This window comes from Zea mays, chromosome 6, assembly GCF_902167145.1.
Source record: "Zea mays cultivar B73 chromosome 6, Zm-B73-REFERENCE-NAM-5.0, whole genome shotgun sequence".
NCBI classification, from domain to species: Eukaryota; Viridiplantae; Streptophyta; class Magnoliopsida; order Poales; family Poaceae; genus Zea; species Zea mays.
Genome location: NC_050101.1, coordinates 162701117 through 162717900, shown reverse-complemented (window position 1 = coordinate 162717900; position 16784 = coordinate 162701117). Strand labels below are relative to the sequence as shown.

General features: G+C 46.0%; 2 protein-coding genes across 2 annotated transcripts; both read left to right on the top strand.

Annotated features, from left to right (window-relative positions):
• Positions 1-3906: 3906 nt before the first annotated feature.
• On the top strand, positions 3907-7656 carry LOC100273312 (uncharacterized). Its single transcript, NM_001147753.1, has 2 exons — positions 3907-4355; positions 7240-7656. Exons 1-2 carry the CDS (start codon positions 4080-4082, stop codon positions 7264-7266), a joined length of 303 nt encoding a protein of 100 aa, NP_001141225.1. The 5' UTR covers positions 3907-4079; the 3' UTR covers positions 7267-7656.
• A 5361-nt stretch (positions 7657-13017) lies between these two features.
• LOC732786 (laccase-like) lies at positions 13018-15811 on the top strand. Its single transcript, NM_001112404.2, has 5 exons — positions 13018-13235; positions 13426-13577; positions 13770-14014; positions 14113-15228; positions 15338-15811. Exons 1-5 carry the CDS (start codon positions 13116-13118, stop codon positions 15466-15468), a joined length of 1764 nt encoding a protein of 587 aa, NP_001105874.2. The 5' UTR covers positions 13018-13115; the 3' UTR covers positions 15469-15811.
• The last annotated feature ends 973 nt before the right edge of the window (positions 15812-16784 follow it).

The following is a 16784-nucleotide window of genomic DNA, read 5'->3' as shown; positions in this document are numbered from 1 at the left end:
TGGAGAAATATCAGAGCTATCTCTTGAACCGGCCATTGAGGGCCGATTTGATAAGCTTAGATATGTCTTCCCCAGCGGAGTCGCCAAAAAGTATGTTGACACCTTTTTGGAGGCGCCAATTACTCAAGAGAACCAGCGGCGGTGCTCTCTGCACAGGGGCGGACGGTCCGCGCGCAGGGGCCGGACGGTCCGCGGCCTGGTGCGAGGCGCGGTGGTGCTCCCTGCGCAAGGGCGGACTGTCCGCGGCCTGGGGCCGGACGGTCCGCGGCCTGGTGCGCTGCTGGGACTTCTGCCTGACGGCCGGACGGTCCGCGCCCTGGGGCCGGACGGTCCGCACGTACGCAGGGACGGCGGAAGATCGCCGACGGCGCCTGGATCTCGCTCCCGGGAGGGACCCCGTCGGGGAGGAGAGATCCTAGGGGTTGTCTAGGCTCGGGCCGGCCGACCTAGACTCCTCCAATCGGCGTAGAGTCGAAGAGAGGCGAAGAATTTGGGGATTGAGAGGCTAAACCTAAACTAGACTAGAACTACTCCTAGGATAAAATGCGAATAAAAGTTGTATTGATTCGATTGTTGATGATTACAAATCGGCCGTATACCTCTCTATTTATAGAGGAGGGGGGCTGGACCCTTTACAAACTAATTTCCGAGCTTATCCCATGATTTTAGCTAACAACCGTAGCACAAAACTCGGAACCCTAATCTGTTCTGCGCACGCGCGGACCGTCCGGCCCACAGGCGCGGACCGTCCGGACCGCGGACCGTCCGGCCTTAGGGCCGGACCGTTCGCGCTCAATTTGCTGCTCAACAGACAGATTCAGATTTATGGACCTGGTAAAAGGTTTACATGTCCAAGGCTTGCTGTTTCACAGACGTGATCTCTTTTGCTTTTCTGTCAGCTTGGATCACAGTGGAGAGTAAAGACGCAAGTACCTAGCGGCCATCTGGTGGTTGATATTAAGCTTAAGTACATCGCAGAGGTACAGCTGGACAATGATTTCTCAAGTGTAACCACCAACCAACCAACCTTAACATATAAAAATGCCCTGGTCTAAAGCTCAAAATTGATCTGCACTGAATGGGTACGTTAATGAATCAATGTAACAGAGAGCTCATCATCAGAAAGCGCACCGGCTATTCTCAACTATGGATACCATAAACAGATGCCAGGATGTCCAAACCAGAGTTCAGAGTCCATCCCAAATTAAAATTTTGAAATCGTTGGAGAATCAAGACGATCTCAAGTTTGACCAAATTTTATATAATAAAATAATTATATTATGACACCAAATAAGTGTTGTTAGATTTTTTATTAATTGTATTTTAAAACTATATCTATTTGATGTTATGAGAATTTTGCAGTTTTCTCTATAGTTTTGATTAAATCTATGATGCTTTGGCTCTCTAAATAAGCTAGAATGGATCGTAATACGAAACGGAGAGAGTACTGGTAGAATAGAAGAGAGTTTTGAATGAAGCTCGAGAAAGTTGGCTCACCAACTAAAGAGTCAAGCCTTTACATACTTGGCTTGAAGTGAGGTACTGCCGTAGAAAGGATGACGAACATCCCTGGAAAAACTAATGAGCAGCACCGCATGTACATAAATGCATCATTGTGAAGTAAAATATCCATCAATACAGTTCATATGTGCATTGCCAGCTAAGAATAAAAGAAAAAAACAATTGATGGGTAACCAACAAGTAAACTAATAGTGTGTTTGATTTAAGGTATGAGTTAGTCTATCATCTTCTCACCCTGCAATACTTCTGTAAACCATAGCTACTGACTGTTGTAGATGCAACTACAATTTATAAAGACAAAATACCGTAGAAGTCACTCACAGCCGCAGCCGGATTAAAACTACAGCAAGCCGCAGCAACATGGTAAGAACAACCACTTAAATCACCTAGGCAACCAAGCCCTCAGACAGGCAGCACAACCACACCTTTTGCGCCAACTCCCTAGTAAGATAGGATCTTTCAAAACATTCGAATACAAGATTCAAAACATTTGCTGACAACATGAAGAGCCCAAGGCATCCTATCAACCGAACTGACACTGGAAATCCAAATGCATTTATTTCCACATTGGCATCATCAGTGAGGGCGCTAATTTATACCGGTTTCTTATGGTACAACGACAAACAAGAATCTATCAAGAATGAACGCTCAATGTACAGCTCTAACGTTGAGGGGAGGGGGGACTACGTGGGTACAGCCTCACCAAGTGGGGGAGATGAATCGTCAGGCAGCTTAGCGTCCTTCGCTGGTGCTTGGCTCTTGTCGTCATCATCCTGGAAACCTTGCTTAAAGAGGTCGCAGTTGGTTGGCTCCAGTGCCTTGAATGGACGTTCTCCTGGTACCTGTAATACCCAATTTGTAAATTGTAAGATATAATACAAAGAGAGAAAACAATTTCTCTTTAACTATATCTGAGTTTGACCTTTGTGCATCATCACATATGTACACCCTAGGTAAAAACAAATAATTAATAACATAAAAGCCACAAAAATATATATCATGCTGGTTTTTATTTTTGTGTGCATCTTGTGACCACATAATAAATTATATGAAAAGAAAATATTAAAGTCTCAAGTAGAATTTATAATATACAAGAGATCCTAGAATTTAGAAAAGAAAAGCCTTTATCTGGACCGAATTCACTGTGCCAGCCCACGTCCCCTTCTAACACGTTTTCATTTTCCATTTACTTTGTTGCCAAAGAGAAAACAATAAAAAAAATACTACCTATGTCACGCTAATGCATGAGTAACATCATTTAGTTTTTTTTTCTTCTCACGTGAACACGCATTACCTAGCCTCTCTGGCTCGCGTAATGGGCCCATTGGCCGGTCTCCCTACGCTCTTGCTCACGCTAAACTGCAGGGCCCTCACCTCAGCGATTGCTGTTGCATCCGCGCACCTGCGTCAGTCCCTTCCATGTGGGCCCCGTTCGCTGGACTCATCTTCAACCCACTGCCGCATAAATCATCTACCGTGTGGTTGTTGGGAGCGACCGGATTCCTTGGGCGTGGACTCGAGGGCTGGCCAGATTTCTCTCGTTAGCTGTTACAAAGGCCCTGTTTGGATCCAAGGGCTAGAGCTAGTTTGAGCTAGTTTGTGCTAAACTAGCCTAAAAGTAGCCAAACAGGAGGGCTAGAGCCAGTTTTTTGCAACTAGCCCACCCTAAAAAACTCTCCCCACCAAGGGGTGATTATTGGGGCTAGTTTGTTGGAAGGCCCACCAAAATCCTTTTTTCTCTCTTATCCTTCCGCACGGGATCCGCACGTTCCTGGGTCCGTTTCTTTTCTTCGACACGCAGGGAAGGACTGGCGCCGCCGTCCTCGAACCGAAGAAACGCCGCCGTCCTCGAGCAGGTCAGCCGTCGCCTCCCTCCGTTCCCTCAGCCTCCTCCTCCCTCTTTGCTTGATCCATGGAAAGGTAGTGGAGGTGCACGGCTGGCCACATTGGAACCTCTTATTGAAGATGTCAACATGAATGCCTTCCGTGATGACTTAGCTCATGCTTTGTTTTATGGAGTGTAATTTTTTTAATATTGATTAAGGACTTGTATGTTCGTATGGGACATCGCATTTGTATGCAGAAATTAAACTTATTGTGATTTGGATGTTTGATTTGTGAAAATAAATTTATTTGTGTTATTTGTGTGTGGGAGAAGCCACACAAGAGTTTGCCACACTAAATCCGGATAAGGAAAGGTTTAAATGAGACAAATGATTATAAAATAGCATTTATTGTAAACTAGCCCTTGGATCCAAACACGTAGAGGGCTAGAGCTAGTTTGGGCTAGAGTTAGAGCTAGAAACTAGCTCTAGCTCTAGCCGGGCTTGAAGGATCCAAACAGGGCCAAAGCTTAGGACCAAAATCCCCTCCGTGATTGCCGCTCGTCGATGGCTACAAGGCCAGTCGACTGCGTTTCCCCCGCCTATCGATCCGGATACACCACCACTCGACGCAGAAAAAGCCGAGGACCGCCATAGCCATAGAACTCGAACCAGGGGGAGGGCACCGCGGTCATCCCCTCCACTCGACGCTCGTCGGCCACCTCGGGCGAAGCCATGCGCCCCCACCAAGCATCCAAGACAGAGTGTTGTCGCTGTCGGTCAGAGACGACGAAGGGACTCAGCTGTGAGCGGAAGATTGGGCGCCGCCGCGGGACCCCGCCTAGGTTGCCGTTCGGGCCTCGGATCTGGGCCTGGGAGCTTCACCCTGCGGTGCGTGACTCAGCCGTGGCCTCGTTGTGGGTAGAGCTCTTGGAATTGCTCACCATGGATACGTCGTCGCCGCGGATCCACCTGTTGCCGCGGCCCTGCTTCTCTGCTGCCCCATTACTGGTATGGTGTACCTCAATCAGATCGCTGGGTCCTCCGGCTTGCGTAGCGCTAGTTAATCAGTAGGATTAAGCCTCGAATCGCCTGATGGCTAACTCCGGCGAGGAGTGCGGCTGCGATCCTGTGCGCCGCCGTTAGTCATGCTCGCGCCGCCATTTTGGTAACCGGGAGATAGGAGATCAGTTCCTGGCCATCGATCCTGCGTGGACGGCTGGGATTAGAACGTGGTCGCGTAAAACCTTGGCCGTAGATTCATGCGCCAATGGTCTAGATTGACTTTATTACCTGCTGTTTCTCGGATCAAATCTTAGCCGCCCAAATGTGATCTGGCGTCTGTGGTTGCATACCGGTTCGTCCCGGGGCGGTTCTAATCCGAGCCGTGCGAGTCTTATCCAACGGCTCTGAATCAACGATACCCCTTCGCGGCGTCGGTTTTCCATAAGAGCCCCTCCACTTTTCAAGAATCAACCCGCAGTCCAACCCTACTGTGCTCTGTGTCTAGGGACAATTAGGATTTGGCCCTGTGTTATCTGTAAATAGTGCGCCCAGTCCAGGGAATTATAAAATCCAGAAAAAGTGATTAAAGAATGATTTTAATGAGAAAATAAATGCTAAAATTTGTGTAATTCATATAAAATTCATATGAAGTCCAAATAAATCCATTCCAACTTCTATAATTTTATAATATTATTGTTCATCATCTAGTACCACTGTTTTGACATGAAAGTCACATTAAAATTTATATCCCATTTAATCTTGTACAAAACACATATAATCTTCAGAAAAATCATAACTCATCCGTTTTAACTTCGACTTGATATTTGTTTTGGCCATGTTTGTTTTCCTCCTATATTATATAAGTTGGATTATGTTGGGAGGGTAGAAGAGTAAAATATCACTTTGGAATTACAAATAAGCTAAAATAAGTCATTTGAGCTTATTTGTGGTCATAATGTGATATTTTACTCTCCTACTCTTCCACTATAATTCAATTTATATAATTTAGCAGGAAAACAAACACACCCTAAATGTAATGGTATCGACATGTTTATCACATGGGCAGAGGAGATAATGGAAAATAATAGTCTTCTGGTCCCCTTAAAATGCAATAAAAAATTACGTTATGTAGTATCCTGATTTACTAAATGAATTATGTTTCCTCGATATCAAGAACGTACATTGAATGCTTATCTCTTATGTTTTAGAGAGCCAGCAAAATCCCTATAAAAAGTAGCAGTTTAGTGATAATATAATTTAATATAGATCTCAATGGTCCTGGACAACCTCCACTCATTTAATATAGATCTAGAATTTATTTGATTCAACTAAACAAAATACACATCATCTTTATATTTGTTCGAACAGAAAACAAATTACCGGTTATATATATATATATATATATATATATATATATATATATATATATATATATATATATATATATATATATTTGACAGATTATGGAAATGAAAGACCCCGAATGCATGTTCTATCAAACTATTCATGTCTACGAGCTGTGCAGTGTGCTGCTGTGGTCATTGGCTAAAGTACAGCAACATGTGTGGTGTGTTCTAACCACTACATATGCAAAGCGAAGGCAAGTAGTCAAGTACCCAAACTGCTTACCTCACATTATTTTCTACAAGGCAACCTAAAGTTAGATGGAAAGAACAGCAAGAATCTTTAGAAGAAAGAAAAGATGCTATTCAGCACAAAATGGTAATATTTGCCTGGTGGCGAAAGACCAAAACAAATTGTTTTTTAGTCAAACTTGAGATTGTAGCTTGTGTGCTAATTAATTTTTGGCCGCTTTTGACCGCCAAAAAAATAACCAAAAATATGCTTTAATTTTAAATAGTCCCACTCCGACCACTAAAAATAGCTAATTTTCTATGGCCACAACAGACCACTGAAAATAAGAAATCCCACATGACGACCTAGACATGTCGGCTGCGGCGGCGCCATGGGCATGGGACAACGGAGAGATCACGTCGAGGTCGAACTCGAAGCAACGGAAATGTGTTCCTAATGTTGCGGGTTCAAACAGGAGGGGCTCTTAACTATTTGTTATTGTTACGAAATTTACTCAATTATGTTTTAGACACATAAAAAATCAATTGAATATTAAATTAAACACATATTTAACATATTAGATATTAAACTAATAACAAATATTGCAATTTATCTTGCCAAAGGAACAAGAAATGTATAAATTGAAAAGAAGTATAATCCCTTTTTATAGCTCGTTTGATCGTTCATCATCCTTTAGCTAATGACCTGATACCCTATGAAGTGTTGTGGTGCGTGTGGTTAAGAGGGGTGCAGACAAGGTGTCCATAACCAATAAGATAAACATGCAGAGAAATCATCAAACCTCCACTCAATCTGCATGTCATTTGGGGCCTCCCCTTGTCTAAAGGCTTGTTGGCAGGGGTGGCAAATCAGACAAGCTTGTTGGGAGTCCATCCATTTGAGTAATGATGTTAATCTGGACCCATTGTCTAACTTAGAGAGCCTAAGAGCCCAGATCAATCGACCCATTTTCATGGAGATCATCATCCTTTGTTGGGCCATCTAATTGACCAGGAACAACAAGATCTTAGATCTTCAAACAAGAGGTGGCCTTAGTTCAGACTTCAGAGCTGCAAATTCATCTTCCTTTTTTGAACTGGAAGTGTTGTCTTACCGCGCCAAAGGGAGCTACTAACCAAGGTTTCAGGAATGGATAAACTATATTTCTAGAAGTGTAAGTCCTGGTTCTTTATCTTCTATCTCTTTTTTTCTTTCTTTCTTAGTTTCATGTACAGATGTACTCTTTTAGTCTCTGCCCCTCTCTTTGTTTGCTTGGTTGTACAACTTTTAAGTTTTCTTAATTCATTTCAAGCAGGGGTGCAAACCATCCGCGAGTTTCTAAAAAAACAATAATTCGATAACGGATGGACATTTTCCAAGATCTCACGTCCCGTGCTACATTCCAATTTCCAAGCCAGGAGGCAGCTGCATAGCCTTGGAGACGGTCTGTTTCGGCCTGTTTCGGTGCCTTGGAGACGGCCTCCTTCAGATGACACCTTTATGCGGGCTTTCCAAGTCCGCTATGTCCCGGTCGTTTCCGTTGCAAAATAGCTATAATTAGAGGCACATATATACCCCAACCTGCTTGTTTATTATTGGTAATCTTATTGTTATATATACAGTTTGAGGACAGAGAAATCCCATCTTCTTACGATCTGGATCAAAAAAACTACTATGCATAACCTGCCATCCAATATATATGTAACGACACTGTGTGTGACTCTCTTTTTTCAGAGATCAGGTTCAGTCTCATCTATCAGAATTTACTACTGGTGTTTTTTCTTTCTAGAACGTGATTATGCATGCCCGCGAATGAAGTGTAGCTGTCAGTGTGTGGCCTGCCGGCTGGTGCCAGGTAGTTCTCTCTGTGTGGTTCTTTATGTGAATGATGGGCACCAGCTTCTCTCTCGAGCGATCATATCAGTTATCAGCCTTTCCATGAACAGCATGCATGGGGAGAAGGATCTGATCCGAGCTGATGGCAACTTAGCACTGACCAAGATTGTAGTTTAGTGGAGCACTAATGGCTGGGTTCCGGCCGTAAAAAGGCTTGGGCTTGACGCCTGAACCGTCGAGTTGGTTAGCTCGACGCTAGCTCCGGCGGCAGATGGCCGCAAGAACAGCTCGAGAAGTGAAGCGCAAGTGCCGCCCAACCGCTCTCTCCATTACTCCAAACGCCGCCGTCCGAAACCACCGGATCATCGAGAGGCTGGTGTGGCGGCGGTGGGTCTGGGTCGTCAGGCGGCTGGCTCGGCTAGCTAGCCTGACGAGACGATGCTTCGACTTGAAGCAACCAGATCGAATGCAAACCGGCCGGTCGGCAGCCAGGCAGCCAGAGCCAACCCCGCGGTTTACGTTGCAACTAACTGGACTGTAATGTTTGTCACATCGTAACCGACGTTGAATCTTGGCTGCTCCTAGCTACTACTAGGTGCAGATCCAGTGATGCAACCCACGATCACGAACACAGTGAACGTTTTAATTTTCTTTGTTTGGGTTGTTTCTCATTTCTCTTTGAATGAACATGTTCCATGCATGTTTACCCTATCTTCTTATATTTGTTTACTTTGTCCCATTAAGAATTTTTTCAACTTAGCACGTGCAATCACGAGCGAAGCTAGGATCTAGGAATAGAGGGGGCGAGCTTGCCTCCGAGCAACCAAGTCAGCGAGGACACAAGATAGCAACCAACAGTTCATAACAAATAAGGGTCGCCAAAAATCAATCGTCGTGTAGTGTTCTATTTTTATCAAATGAAAGAAAATTACATCTCATATACCGATAGAGGAATATAATCAAATCAAAAATAAATCTTTAATTAAATGCTGGCAACTGCATAATCTAAATGTATATAAGGACATATACAACCTTTAGACTCTAGATCGGTTTTTAAAATAAAAGAAATAGCTAAGAAATTGTATGATACAATTCTGAGCCCTTAAATTATAAATGCAATTAAAAGACAATATGTATGGAGAGTCATGTAGAAGAGTTTGTCTCTTATATATATATTTAATTAATCCCTATAGATCTCTCAAGAGACTCTATATTAAACGATGTTGTACACGTCTTAAAAATAAAAGGGACTAATTCATTTTTTACCTTTCTCGGGAGACAAAAATATGTATTGGATGTAAGCTACTAGGCTTTGGGAAGGACATTCAATATAATATGGTTGGGCTATTTGGGATGCCAGGTCCAATCTGATCCTGGTGGCTTCGCCACTGCAAGTTATATATAAGATATGAGATTGTCTTGCAGAGCTAACACCGGCGTCGCGCATCAGACAGGATACCTTGGAATTATTTGAAGTCTAACACTTCCATACATGTCAGTTGTAGCATTGGGCATAGCACCGGACATGGTACCTAGAGAGGTTGCAAAATGAGTGACAAAAGTTGAGTACTCACCAGATATGTTCTATATGACACCAGATAAAACACCGGACAAAGAACTCAAAGATGTCTGCAAACTATACATTTGAGTGGTATACTCACTGGACGTATCCAATGATATAGCAGATAAAACACCAAATACAATAATGACTAGTTTCCGCAAATAGTAAATTCTTGTGGTATACTCATTGTATGTGTTCCTGAACCACTAGACAAAACACTAGATACAAGTATAATAACACTAGTTTTTGAAAGTAGCCATTGAAGTTGTGTCAGACATGTCTGGTGCACAAAGTTGGTGAGCATTTACTTTTGAGCGACTACATTCAACTATTTACACTATAGAATTTCCATGCTAGTATAATATTGGAACCTAGAATGCAAAAACTATTGATCATTAGATATAAACACTTCTATACATAAGTAGTAAAGTGAGCTCACTAATAGGCTTTAATTTATGTAAGAAATTTTCGAGAAGTCTAATTCACCCACCCTTGAGCATCTTGATCTTTTTAATTGGTATCAAAGCCTCATGTTCATTGGATTACGCTTCACCACCTAGAATAAAAATGTCCGATGAGAATGGACCCCTCTCGTGTTCTTGGGAGACAAATTTCCATATTAGAAAATTTGTTTGGAGGCATACCTTGAGGCTATAGACATTGGAGTTTTTAGAGTCACCACTCAAGGCCTCCCAAAACCTAAGGTCCTAGCAATTTAAATGGTGATGAGATACACTACGAAAAGTGGAACACAAAGGCCCGAAACACCCTCTTTAGAGGTCTTCAAGAATGTGTTCAACCAAGTGCAAAATCACAAAGACGTTCGTACATTAATTATTTTGGACATTTTTGCACTCTGAGGGAACTAGGAGTGAGCGTGAGGAACAATATTATCTTGTCATGAAAAAATTAAATTTATTTGAGATACTTCCTCATGAAAATATAGATTGATAATGTCACATAAAAATATACAACAAGAGCTAATCTAACCTAGAATTTGGTCTTAGCTAAGTATATATTGAAAACCAATAGAGTTACCATGCTAAGGACAAGAATATACTCCCTCCGTTCCCATAATTTAGTCGTTTAGGGTTTGTCACAAGTCAATCACTATCAACTTTGAACGGTTATACTGGACATTTTATAATATTTTTACAACATAAAACTAAAGTTACTAAAATCATCATGACTTGAACTGCCATAATATATAATTTTTTAGTTTAAAATAATTTATCTTATATATATTGGTGGTCAAAATTTAGATAGTTTGGCTTAGGACAAACCCAAAACAACTAATTTATAATATTGTTGACATGAGACCTTGAAGGAGGCATCCCAATTAATTCTCAAGGATGCGTTACAAAAGAACTCCTAGAATTCTCGTAACACTAGAAGCATATGGTCATTAATTCCATAAACAGTAATCATCATGGAGAGAGATCCATTTGATTATTATATATTTTTTAAAAAAATGACCACTTATGTCACTATGAAAAACATAAATAATCCCCCCTAAATATACATCTAAACTACCAACTTGCACCATTATAAAATACAGCATATCAGTACTAAGCATGCATGGAGAGAGAGGGTAGGGGTTCTCTCACCTTAAAGCAATAAATAGATGTAGTGTTGATTCAGATGTGTACTAGTTGTTGGTCCCCTAACCTCCACGGCCTCCCTTGGCTCCCAAGACAGAGCAAGCAGGCATAATGAGACGCTTTCCACGGGACCCCAGCGGCCGCCGGAACTGGATTTTATCAGATCGCAAGAGGTGGCATGCATATCCGATCTGGCATGAACGAAAAAAAAAACAGCAGGCCGATGAAGCAACACGCCAACACCCCCAACACACCACACACACACACACACGCACAAAAAAAACTTGGATTTGGATTTCGCCATGTTGTTTTCGATACAGCAGTGATTCTAATCAGTCTTGGTTTGACAAATCCCATTGCCACTGGTGATAAATAATGGGAGAAAAAGCTGAGCGGCGGAGTGTGGAGACAAGACGTGGATTGACCCTGGGCGGGCCATGGTTAGCTTGAGAAGTTCACAAAGGAAGATGCATGCAGCAGCCGGCCAGCAAGGAGGGAAGGAAAAGCCGGCTGGGATGGTTTTATTTGCCCCCGGCGCTTTCACATGTTCAATTCAGAAGTGATACTCCACCACATTGCATGCATTAGCATTATTATCGCGTCGGGACACAGCACAGCACAGCACAATTATGAGATTATCATATGTATTTTCGATGATTTGTGACATGCAATAGGACCTGGAATTGTTTGTCCACATTCAGAAGATCGATCGGGGGAAAACGCTGCGTACGTGTGTTGACCCACCTGGCGGCAGCCGGCAGATCATCTTTTGCATGCAATTGGTATTGGGATGCTATGCTACAGTACGTACGTACGTGTGGTCTTTTCCTGCTCAAGAATACCATCGTTTATTGCTACATAATAACCAATGTGGCTAAGCACATCTGAGGCCTGGATCCAGTTTTCTAAATGTCTACACGTGTTATTATTTGGTCAAAGCATACAAAAAAGTAAGTATTTTTTTAAAAAAAAATAAAACAACACATGTGATTTCTGAAAAAAGGGAAAGAGTGTGTCTCGAAATTCCGGTCTGTTTCTGAAATATGCTGTAACTTTGTCGAGTGTCAAAGGAAGACGCTCGGCAAAGAAGTTATTTTGCCGAGTGTTAATTTGTCAAATGGCACTCGACAAAGAAATTATTTTACCGAGTGTCAAATGCCAACACTCGACGAAGGTAACGACCGTCAATTATATACGGCTGCTGATTGATGGCCCTTTTACCGAGGGTCGCGTTTCGCCAAGTGTTTGAAACTTATCAAAGCATTCTTTGTCGAGTGTATTTCTACGCCGAGTGTTTCATTCTCGATAAACAATGTCTGTGCCGAGAGTCTTATTTTACCGAATGTGGTACTTAGTAAAGAGCCGGATTTCAATAGCAGTGTGTGTTCGTGTTGACATAAAACATAACTCGTAGTCGTAGGCCTGGGCATGGGCACTTATTGGTGGTGAGTCAGCTAACCAACGTATCTGGTAGTCGTAGTAACAACATTGCGTGAGCTCAGCATGTCATCTCATTGTTTTACCTATATATAAGCTTAACGGTAACTCTACGCGCCTTTTTGCGTGAAAACGATATTGATATTTCCACAACAGGAGGCCTGCAGCGTTTTGGTGAGAGGGTACCTAATAATCTAGCTACTGCTAGCTAGCTAGCATATAACCAGTAAACATATATTCCTCTCCAGGCGTTAGATGTTTTTTTCTTTCTAAATCAGATCTAATAATCACAACTTGCGTGGATCGCATCGTTCGACCGAAGGATGCAATGCAACCACTCACTACTCGCAGAAGCTAGCTAGCCGACCGAATTGAAGGAAAAAAAAGTAGCGAGCGAGCAAGAGTGGCCCGCGGTCGCAAATTTTTCTATGCACGCCCACCAACCCCCCAGCCAACCACTATCGCTCTATGACCGCCTACCATGCGCGGCACCCGCACCAGCAGGCCGGCGAGCATGCGCGCGCGGACCGGCCATTGCCGTTTATATAGCCGCTCCAGCCCCACTCATGCCTCTCACCACTTGGATTGGCGTCTCTCTCTCTCTCTCTCTCTCTCTCTCTCTCTCTCTCTCTCTCTCTCTCTCTCTCTCTCTCTCTCTCTCTCTCTCTCTCTCTCTCTCTCTCTCTCTCTCTCTCTCTCTTGCTTCAGTTCGGTTCGGACACAGCAACTAGCTAGCTGATCGATCGAGAGCAAGCAATGGCCGGCGGCCGTCGTCTCTCCCCTGCGTGCCTCCTTCGTCGTCTCACCGTCGCCCTCGTGGTCCTCACCGCCCTGCCGGAGCTCGCCGCTGCCCGCACCCGCCGCTACACGTTCAATGTACGCATGCATGCATCCGCGCGCGGGTCTCTCGTGCCGTACGTCCAATGTGCAATAATAATGCATTAGCTAGCTAGCCTAACTTGTGTGTGTGTGTGTGTGTGCGCTTCGCTAGCTGCCAAAGCGCTTTGCTTGCTGAGTATTGTCGGTCAGTATAGTGTTGATCTATACATACATTTTTTTTTTGCAGGTGACTATGGCAACGGTGACGCGCCTGTGCGTGACGAAGAGCGTCCCCACGGTGAACGGGCGGTTCCCGGGGCCGAGGCTCGTCGTGCGCGAGGGAGACCGACTCGTGGTGCAGGTCCACAACAACATCAACAGCAACGTAACGTTCCACTGGTATATATATTATTGCTGCTGCATATGGATCATATGTATATGATCCATCTGCATTATGCGTAACGTTTATCTTAGCTAGTAGCTAGCTTTTTTTTACCCGTTTCTGATCTCTCGCTCTCTATAGTCTATATATATGTGTGTGACGTTAGTTTCCGTTGCTTGACGCAACTGGTATACATGCATGCATGGCAGGCACGGCGTCCGGCAGCTGCGCAGCGGGTGGGCGGACGGGCCGTCCTACATCACGCAGTGCCCGATCCGGCCCGGCCAGAGCTACGCCTACGACTTCCGCATCGTGGGGCAGCGCGGCACGCTCTGGTGGCACGCGCACTTCTCCTGGCTCCGCGCCACGCTCTACGGCCCGCTAGTCATCCTCCCGCCGCGCGGCGTCCCCTACCCGTTCCCAAAGCCCCACAGACAAGTCACCCTCATGCTCGGTAAACCTAACGACCTCCAAATTAAACGCCGGCCGGCTTCTCAACTGGATCGGAACTCTGAACTTATTAGCCTGAACACGTACCCGTTGCACCTGCAGGTGAGTGGTTCAACGCGGACCCGGAGGCCGTCATCAAGCAGGCGCTGCAGACCGGCGGGGCCCCGAACGTCTCCGACGCCTACACCTTCAACGGCCTGCCTGGCCCCACCTACAACTGCTCCTCCGCCGCCGGCGACGACACGTTCAGGCTGCGGGTGAGGCCCGGCCGGACGTACTTGCTGCGCCTCGTCAACGCGGCGCTCAACGACGAGCTCTTCTTCGCGGTGGCCAACCACACGCTGACGGTGGTGCAGGCGGACGCCAGCTACGTCAAGCCGTTCGCGGCCGCCACGCTGGTCATCTCGCCGGGGCAGACCATGGACGTGCTCCTCACCGCCTCCGCCTCCGCCGCCGCCGCCGCCCCGTCGTCCGCCTTCGCCATCGCCGTCGCGCCCTACACCAACACCGTCGGCACGTTCGACAACACCACCGCCGTCGCCGCCGTCGAGTACGGCCCGCACCAGTCCGCCGCGGCGCCGCTCCGGAGCCTGCCCTTGCCGGCGCTCCCGCGGTACAACGACACGGCCGCGGTGGCCAACTTCTCGGCCATGTTCCGGAGCCTCGCGAGCGCGCGGTACCCGGCGCGCGTGCCGCGGACCGTGGACCGCAGGTTCTTCTTCACCGTCGGGCTGGGCGCGGACCCGTGCCGGAGCCGCGTCAACGGCACGTGCCAGGGCCCCAACGGCACCAGGTTCGCCGCGTCCATGAACAACGTGTCCTTCGCCATGCCCAGGACCGCCTCCCTCCTGCAGGCGCACTACCAGCGCCGCTACAGCGGCGTGCTCGCGGCCAACTTCCCCGCCGTGCCGCCCACGCGCTTCGACTACACCGGCGCGCCGCCCAACAACACGTTCGTCACCCACGGCACCCGGGTCGTGCCGCTCAGCTTCAACACCACCGTCGAGGTGGTGCTGCAGGACACCAGCGTCCTGGGCGCCGAGAGCCACCCGCTGCACCTGCACGGCTACGACTTCTTCGTCGTCGGCACGGGCTTCGGCAACTACGACGCCACCAACGACACCGCCAGGTACAACCTCGTCGACCCGGTGCAGCGGAACACCGTCAGCGTCCCCACCGCCGGCTGGGTCGCCATCCGATTCGTCGCCGACAACCCCGGTGGGTCCTCCGATCCTCGCTCAGTCTTGGACTCTTTGGTGTTATTAATTTCACTCACCCCTGACGAATCCTACTCTGTAACTATGCCGTGGGGCCGGGCACCATGCAGGCGTGTGGATCATGCATTGCCACCTGGACGTGCACCTGACCTGGGGTCTGGCAATGGCGTGGCTCGTCAACGACGGGCCGCTGCCCAACCAGAAGCTGCCACCTCCACCGTCCGATATCCCCAGGTGTTGATACAATCACGAGACATTAGTCTGCAGTGGTTTTGATCCGTGCAATGCTCAATGCACGCGCACATGGCGGAACCGACTCAAATCGTTTGGCCTGTGCAACGCGAATTTTGTGATGATGTCTGGTTTTGTCGCTGCCCTGTTTCGGTTTCGGAGACATACAAGATCCGTAAAAGCAAGTTTATTAGGGGTCATGTGTTGTTGCGCCATTATTCTTTTTTTTCGATTGTTTCATCGCAACTTTTGTTTTTTTATGCTGGACATTGTTAGTGCGTCCAGTGTGTAAGGTATATGTTACATATATAATGTATCAGTCGATTGGACCAGCTAATGATTCTTTTTTATCATCAGAGTGCGCCTTGCAATAAAAATGTTTCCGTATGTGGGATATATGAGGGAGGAATCCAGCGGTGGAACGAGCAGGCCTCAACCAATACTTGATCCACAACTAATGATTATCCGCATGTTTGGTTCACTGCTGAGATGGTGCAGCTGCATCCGCGGAACTTTAAAGCACATTTTGTTTGGTTGTTGGATAAGCCAATACAAGCGTCCGGCATGCAGAAAGGACAGACGAGTCAGGCTCCGCAGAGACGCTCGTTGACTGCGTACCCGCGCGTGCAAGCACGCCTCATACAGCCTCATGTTCATGCACGCAAAACCAAAAACATTTTTGGTTTGCTTTTTTGTTATATTTCTAACTAAAAGATTTAATCGCTGAACTGATTTTATATTCATGTTTCTGGTATTTTGTGAACAAAACTAGACCACACATGTTGTATAATACTTGAAGATTTATCTGTGCACTTTTTCTAATACACGTTCTAATGCAGATAAACAAACACGAGCTATATTTGTTCTGAATGTACTAATGCAGACAACCAAAGACAAGTTTATGCACGTACCTAGCCTGCACATAAAGAGTCTGGCTCCACACATACGAACCAGACTATCACTATGCAACAACCAAACATGCGGTATAAGTCTCCAACACTTTTCTGTTCTCTATGGTCCAACTTGCATTCTTATTTCTCCAAGAATCTTTAGTCCACAAATGGTTATCATTAATTACTAAAACACCACTAAGGGCCTAGACGATTCACAACAGCGTCGCCTAGGGAAGCCGGAGAGGGAAAAACATCGTCTGTCGGAGGTAGTGGACGTCGCATGCGTGCAATCCGGGGTGCCTCCTTCGTCCGGCCCGATCCCTTGATGTCCACCTTCGAGCGCTTCGCGGGTTGAGTCCGAGAGCTTGGAACAGAATCCTTCCGTCGGAGGGTTAGCCAAACCCTGACCATCGCCATGTCCCACTACGAGGAG